Source organism: Otolemur garnettii, unplaced genomic scaffold, assembly GCF_000181295.1.
Source record: "Otolemur garnettii isolate 467f Iridium unplaced genomic scaffold, OtoGar3 scaffold00172, whole genome shotgun sequence".
In the NCBI taxonomy this organism is placed as follows: domain Eukaryota; kingdom Metazoa; phylum Chordata; class Mammalia; order Primates; family Galagidae; genus Otolemur; species Otolemur garnettii.
Genome location: NW_003852567.1, coordinates 2,024,386 through 2,032,441, shown reverse-complemented (window position 1 = coordinate 2,032,441; position 8,056 = coordinate 2,024,386). Strand labels below are relative to the sequence as shown.

General features: G+C 44.9%; 1 protein-coding gene across 1 annotated transcript in view; it reads right to left on the bottom strand.

The window, feature by feature from the left end:
• Positions 1–8,056, bottom strand: part of KIF24 (kinesin family member 24) — a 62,513-nt gene that overhangs the window by 31,818 nt on the left and 22,639 nt on the right. The window contains exon 5 of the mRNA XM_003800278.2: positions 584–671. Coding sequence (XP_003800326.1) covers positions 584–671 — 88 coding nt within the window. The remainder of the gene's footprint in view (positions 1–583; positions 672–8,056) is intronic.

Here is an 8,056-nt window from a genome sequence, read left to right as displayed (position 1 = left end):
CTGGGCTGGGGATTCGAACCCGCCACCTTAGGTGTACGTGGCTGGTGCCTTAGCCGGTTGAGCTATAGGCGCCGAGCCAATAAAAACATAACTTTTTATAAAAATTTAAAATTTCTTTGGAAGGATACACACAAAATTCATAGAAATTAGTTGGCTCAGGAAAGAAATGGAAGGTGGTATTTTCACAGAACCTTTTGAATTTTGAACCCATGTGATAACATTACTTATTAAACATTTATTTAAAATAAGAATATTTGTCTCCAGCTACTTTTCACAGAGCCCACTGCCATAGAGAAACACATTAGCAGGCTTTGAAACTGACCCCAAAGTATCTTTCCATGTATTAGGTTCTCTTCTTACTACCTGTCCTGCCTCTTACTACCATTGTACTGGGACATTGACCCTATAGAGAAATAAGCTATCCTCTCAGAAGAGGCCTCGAATTTTACAAATGTGAAGTGGTGTGCTTGTCATTGCCCGTTACCTAAATCTAATTCAATTATGCTTGCTGGGAGTAAAATAAGTTCTTTCCCTGTACTTGAAACTGCTATAGTAGGATAATAAAGAAGGAAGAATTATTTACCTCTAAGAGGAGCTCCACACTATCCACCTGAAGTTCTCGCAGTCCCACTATCTGTACAACGTGCTTGCTATCTTCTCTTGCAAAGAGCCTGCAGATCCAAGAATGTGGTTGGTATGGTGGTGCTACTGTAACAGATTTGGTTCTTCCATCCTCAGAAACTATTTCCCTCTCCCCCATTAAGTAACAGTTTTGCATTTGAGTGGGATGAATGTTACCTCAGGTTCCTAACTTCAGCCCCAGGATATAAGGGTGGTCCTTGATTGTTATAAACAAATCAGCAGATTTGGTTACATTTAAAAGAATGAGAACATAACCCAGAATTGTGACAATCAGTAAATGGTGTGTTCTTGGTTATAGTGATTGGGTCAAGGGGTACATGGGGTCTTGGGCTCTGGTTGTTAGGTGCTAGGTGGTAAGGTGCTCTCCCTTTCTTTCTAGAAGTAAAAGCATGTGTCTCTGGGAGCAGTGGTAGGCATGTTGTATCTAAAAAGAGAGCTAGTTTCAGGATAAAGTCAACACTACATAAGGTAAAACAGAGAGATGCAAAGAAACTGGGTTCTTATAATAGCCCTGAGCTGCTGGAGTACACAAACCCAGAAGCTTGACTATCCTTTAGGCTTTTTTTTTTTTTGAGACGGAGCCTCAAGCTATCCCCTTGGGTAGAGTGCCATGGCATCACGCTCACAGCAACCTCCAACTCCTGGGCTCAAGCGAGTCTCCTGCCTCCGCCTCCCAAGTAGCTGGGACCACAGGCGCCCACCACAACGCCCGGCCATTTTTTTTGGTTGCAGCCGTCATTGTTGTTTGGCGGGTCCGGGCTGGGGATTCGAACCCGCCACCTCAGGTGTACGTGGCTGGCACCTTAGCCGGTTGAGCCACAGGCGCCGAGCCTATCCTTTAGGCTTTTGATGATTTGTCTAAATGGTTAAGCCAATATAAATGGGGTTTTTATATCAAAAATCCTAATACACCTTCTAAGGCAGGTGTCCTCAAACTGCCGCCCGCCTAGGACATTTACCTCTCCCGCCAGGTGTTTTTGCCGCAGCTGCCTGTCCTGCTTAGCAGCTGACTCATCTTGGGGCCTGCAGTCCGGCCCTCCAACAGTCTGAGGGACAGTGAACTGGCCCCCCCGTTTAAAAAGTTTGAGGACCCCTGTTCTAAGGGAACAAAGAAGAGCTGGTACTTCATCTGAATGCCTTAGGCATGCATGTGAGGTAATGAATGGTTATAGTCAACCATCATCATTTAAAACACATCTTCTGAGTGGCATGGGTTGAATCTGTCAAACAATCTAAGATTACTTTTCTTCCTTAATAAGATACTGATGAAGGTTAGGAATGGAATTCTACTTTGTAGCCAAAGAAGAAAAGATTTCTTCAAAAATAGGTTTTTTCTTATGCTGTGCTTCATCTCAAGTTTCCAAATTTTTATAGAGGAATTGGAGGGAAACAGCCTTACCTGTGTCCCATGATCTCTCAGAAAACAACTCTACTGGAACAGTTAGGCTTCTGGAATAAAAGACAGATCTAGCTGCTGGGCACAGAGGTGTGAACCCCTAGTCTCAGCTACTGGGGAAACCAAGGTAGGAGGACTGCCCGAGCTCAGAAGTTTGAGGCTAACGTACACCATGATCATGACTCAACAGCCATTGCACTCAATCCTGAGCAACACAGTGAAACTCTGTCTCTCAAAATAAAATAAAAATAAATTAAGGATCTAGTTTCACAGCTCTGGTATTATTCTTAAACATACTTTCCAGGCCCCGTTTCCTGAGCTCTGGGAGGGTTCCTTATGGACAGTCCAAAATGTACTGCTAGATTTTTAAATCAAGTAAGAAGTACATTGCAGGCCAGGTGTGGTAGCTTATGATTGTAATCCTAGGGAGGCTGAGGAGGGTGGATTGCTTGAGCTCAGGAGTTCAAGACCAGGCTGAGCAAGAGTGAGACCCCATTTCTACTAAAAATAGAAAAATTAGCCAGGGGTTGTGGTGGGCACCTATAGTCTCAGGTATTGGGAAGGGTGAGGCAAGAGGACTGCTTGAGCCCCAAGAGTTTGAGGTTGCTGTAAGGTATGATGCCATAGGACTCTAGCAGGGCGACAGAGTAAGACTCAGTCTGGGGAAAAAAAAAAAAAGAACTGTATTTTTTTATCACTTTTTATGCAAGGATATAAAAACAACTTATCCTCTGTTTTAGGAATTAATTTGAAGATCCTTAAGCTTTGTTTTCCAGTTTAAGAGGTAGACTAACATATTAACATCTGTCTACCATTGTCAAAGCCCCATTATTATACAGAAAATATATCTTATGGTGGCGCCTGTGGCTCAAAAGGGTAGGGCGCCGGTCCCATAATGCCAGAGGTGGTGGGTTCAAACCCAGCCCTGGCCAAAAATAACAACAACAACAAAAAAAAAGAAAATATATCTTATTACAAAACAACAGGATAAAGCATAATAGCATAAAAAGGAAAGGCTGCCATCAGTAGATCAGAACATTTCAGAAGTCCCAGAAAGGAAGAAAAAAAAGAGATGTTGGAAGGAAAAAAAGAGATGTTAAAGGAATTAACCAGAGATGTAAAAAAAAACCCCATAACTCACAGCTTACGACACTTGTAGAATTTGAGTCTTCCCTAGTGAGCCTTAGAGACTTGTCAAACCCAGCAGTTAGTATATCTCATCCCTCTGGCTATAATTAAAATATGCAAATATACAGGTCAATAATCTGGGTATTTCAGTAAAGAACTGCATTCAAAAAGAGCTGGATAGGGTGGTGCCTGTGGCTCAAAGGAGTGGGACGCTGGCCCCATATACCTGGTGGCGGGTTTAAACCCAGCCCTGGCCAAAAACTGCAAAAAATAAAAGAGCTGGATACTGGCTTGGCATTTGTAGCTCAGTGGTAACAGCACCTGCCACATACACTGAGACTGGTGGGTTTGAATCCGGCCTGGGCCAGTAAAACAAACAATGACAACTGCAACAAAAAATAGCTGGGCGTTGTGGCGAGTGCCTGTAGTCCTAGCTACTTGGGAGGCTGAGGCAAGAGAATCGCTTGAGCCCAGGATTTTGAGGTTGCTGTGAGTTGTGTTGCCATGGCACTCTACCAAGGGCAACATAGTGAGATTCTGTCTCAAGAAAAAAAAAAAAAACTGGATATCCTGGCTAGGACATGACAGTGGCTCATGTCTTTGACACTAGCACTCTGGGAGGCTGAGGCGAGTAGATTGCTTGAGCTCATGAGTTTGAGACCAGCCTGAGTAAGAGACCCTGTTTCTACTAAAAATAGAAAATCTGAGGCAAGATGATTGCTTGAGTCCAAGAGTTGGAGGTTGCTGTGAGCTTTGCTGCCACAGCACTCTCCCAGGGCGACATTTTGAGACTCTGTCTCAGAAAAAGAAAAAAAAAGGCTTAGTGCTCATAGCTCAATGGTTAGGGAGCTGGACACATATACCAGAGCTACTTGGGTGGCTGAGGCAAGAGAATCACTTAAGCCCAAGAGTTTGAAGTTGCTATGAGCTGTGATGCCATAGCACTCTACCGAGGGCAACATAATAAAACTTTGTCTTAAAAAAAAAAAAAATAAAGCTGGATATCCTAACTGTTCGGTCACCCAAATAAACAATAAAAAACACACATATAGCATAAGCAGAGGCTTTTATTCTTATGCCAATTAGAGACAAGGTCTTGCTCTGTCATCTAGGCTGGAGTATAGTGGCACTATTGTAGCCTTGAACTTGTGGGCTCTAGTGAGCTCCCACTTCAGCCTCCTGAATAGCTGGGATTACAGGTATGGGCCACTGCATCCAGCCTATTATTTAAATAAAATGGGCATTCTAAGGTGTGGTGGTATATACCTATAATCCCAGCTATGTGGGAGGCTAAGGCGTGAGGAGTTTGAACCTAGGAGTTCATGTTCAGCCTAGGCAATATAGGTAGAGCCCCATCTCTAAAAAATAAAGTTTTTTAAAAAATAAAATGAAGGTAGAAGAAGTGAACATTCTTTTTTTCAATCTCTCTTCATACTAAAAATTATGTATTTCCAGGCCTCACATAGCTCTGCTCCTACACATAATCTATCTGTGATATCACAGATTATACAGCGAAGGTGCAGAGAGTGAGAAATCTTTGGGCAGGGGGCAGTGGCTACAAAACAGGAATGAGGACAACCCAATGTATAACTAGGGCTGTCTAAAATATGTAGAAGAGTACAGGGGAGAGGGTTCTGTCAGAGGTAGAGAAGTAAGCACTGTACCTGGGGGTTGTCTCACTCCTGTCCCCAATCCCTGATACTCTGGAGTAATCTAACCTTTCAGACACCCCATGAGGTTCCAACATTGAAGTCTGTCTTTTCTTCAGTTTTAGCCTGTTCAGCTCATCAACAAAGTTTTGGGGTCTCCTTTAATAGGGATAGATTCAGTTGCTTAGGACTCTGAGGTCAACCCCTTCACATCATGGACCCTTCTCTAAATAAGAAGCATGAGGAGGTTGGACACAGTGGCTCATGCCTGTAATCCTAGCATTCTGGGAAGCCAAGGTGGGAGGAGCACTTGAGCTCAGGAGTTTGAGACCAGCCTGAGCAAGAGCAAGACATCATCTCTACCAAAAATAGAAAAGTTAGCTGGTCATTGTGGCATGTACTGGTAGTTGCAGCTACTTAGAGGCTAAGGCTGGTGGATTGCTTGAGTTTAGGAGTTTGAGGTTGCAATAAGCTATGCTGACACTACTATACTCTACCTGGAACAAAAGAGCAAGACTCTTGTCTCAAAATAAATAAATAAGTAAGTAAATAAATAAATAAAAAGCATGAGACAGTTGAAAAGTCCTTCCTGGGAGGAGGATATTCCAGGAGCAAGCCAGTTTTGGGGTCTCCCTTTAGTCTGACTAGGTGGCAAATGTGGTGCTATGCTCCACACTCACTAGTGGAGATCTTAAAGACATAGGCAGTGCAGAACAGCAATTCTTTTTTTTTTTTTGAGACAGAGTCTCAAGCTGTCCCCCTGGGTAGAGTGCCGTGGCATTACAGCTCACAGCAACCTCCAACTCCTGGGCTCAAGCGAGTCTCATGCCTCCGCCTCCCAAGTAGCTGGGACCACAGGCGCCCACCACAACGCCCAGCTATTTTTTGGTTGCAGCCGTCACTGTTGTTTGGCGGGTCCGGGCTGGGGATTCAAACCCGCCACCTTAGGTGTATGTGGCTGGCGCCTTAGCCGGTTGAGCTATAGGCGCCGAGCCCAGAACAGCAATTCTTGAATGTCTCTGTTTGTTAACACCTGGAGGATGGTGATGTTCTCAAGGATGTATCATCACGTATCTCTTTGTAGCTGCCACAACTTGTGTAAGAATTTTACTAGGGGACTGGGCGTGGTGGCTCAAGCCTATATCCTAGCACTCTGGGAGGCTGAGGCAAGTGGATTGCCTCACAGGTTAGAGACCAGCCTGACTGAAAGAGAGACCCTGTCTCTAAAAATAACCAAGTGCCTGTAGTCCCAGCTACTTGGGAGGCTGAGGCAAAAAGAATCACTTGAGCCTAAGAGTTTGAGGTTGCTGTGAGGTATGACACCATGGCACTCAACTGAGGGTGACAAAGTGAGACTGTCTCCAGAAAAAAAAAAAAGGAAAAAAAAAAGAATTTCATTAGGTAGCCACACATAGGGTGGTAAATCTCTTATCCTCCAGCTGAACCCACTTCGTATCTACTTTTTCCACCACCTGCTTGCCAAAGAAGCAATGGTGGAGGAAGAAGTGAGGGTCATGTGCTCTAGGCTGTTGTACTGGCTGCTTCACAGAAGGCACTGCTACTGTTGCTGCCCCTGACTTCTCACTCTTGGGCCTCAGTTTAGGTCTAGCAGAACTTGATCAGAAAAAAGGCATTGCAAGGGCCCCATAATCACGCAGTTCTTGCAGACCACCCCTTTTTCTCAGGAATTTGTTGTAGATCTGCCATACTCTCAAGGGAGGCACTCTGGGGCTTGGGCAGTGCTGGCCAGTGTACAAACAGGTGCCTCTGGCAGTTCCACAAAGATTGAGAACTCTACCAGCTGAAATGGGGGTAGTGCCCAGAGGCCAATCCTGCAAGGCTAGGAGAAATAGGACAGGTGGAGACAGGACTGAGAAGGCTCAGAGGTGCTCATATCCTGGGAATGTAGTAGGTGAGAGAGTCAGTGACCAGAATAATGGTGTCTGTGAGAATGTTTTCACATCTGAAACATTCCACGGGAACCCAGAGCCCTGGGACCCAAACAGGAAAAGCTCAGAGGACTGAGGCCTGGAGGAATTAGCCATTGTCTAGAAAGCTTTGTCCTTAGAAACTTGGTCCTTGGGATGTGCCTGTGGCTCAGTGAGTAGGGCACCCACCCCATATACTGAGAGTGGGGGGTTTGAACCCAGCCCTAGCCAAACTGCAACAAAAAAATAGCTGGGCATTGTGGCAGGTGCCTGTAGTCCCAGCTACTTGGGAGGCTAAGGCAAGAGAATCCACCTAAGCCCAAGAGGTGGAGGTTGTTGTGAGCTGTGATGGCACAGCATTCTACCAAGGGCAACTGAGTCTCTTTCTTAAAAAAAAAAAAAAAAAAAAAAAAAAAAAAGGAAAGAAAGAAATTTGGTCCTTTAGCGTGGATTGGATTTCCCTTAATTTCCTTTGGGCCAAAACCTGGATGTAACTAGAAACCTGTTTTCAAGTTTGGGTCTTCCCTGTTCTCAATAAAGAGGGAAACCAGTTTATTACAACTACATATCTTGCCTTCATCAGACAAGATGTCCAGTGACTGCATGGCCTCCTGGAAGCTCTGCTCCATGTCTGGGCTCCAGATGTCCTCTGTATCTGTTGTCCCCATTGCCCCTTCCTACCTCACTGCCACAGTGCTCTCCTCACTGCCTTCCTTACTGCCTAACTGCTGCTATGCCTATCATCCAGGGGACCCTAGCCCATGGGCATTCTCATTAGAAAGACCTCCCAATGTCTTGGTGGTGCACAAACAGGTGCCTCCGGCAGTTGTATAATGAGAAGCCCATGGGCCTTCTCACTAGAAAGACCTCCCAATGAAGGTAGAACAAGGCTCCTAATAAGAAGCTGTGATTAAGCTAACTCTTGTATCCTCAGAGTAGCATCTTCCTTTATTTGACAGTTGTGTCAGGAATGAACCTCTGTAGAAATAAGCTTGGATGCCTTTGCTGGGGGGATAATCTCAAGCTAACTGGGTTTCCCCAGCCTTCGACCAACCATGCTTAGCCTCAACTCACTCTTTTCTCTTCATGTCTCAGATTTGTGCATTCCTTTCTTTTTTGAGACAAGGTCTTGTTCTGTTGCTCAAGCTAGAGTGCAATGGTTTCATCATAGTTCACTGCAACCTCTGACTCCTGGGCTCAAGCAATCCTCCTGCCTCAGCCTCCTATGGTTTGAATTCTGTTATGGCAACCTTTTTTTTTTTTTTTTGAGACAGAGCCTCAAGCTGTCCCCCTGGGTAGAGTGCCGTGGCATT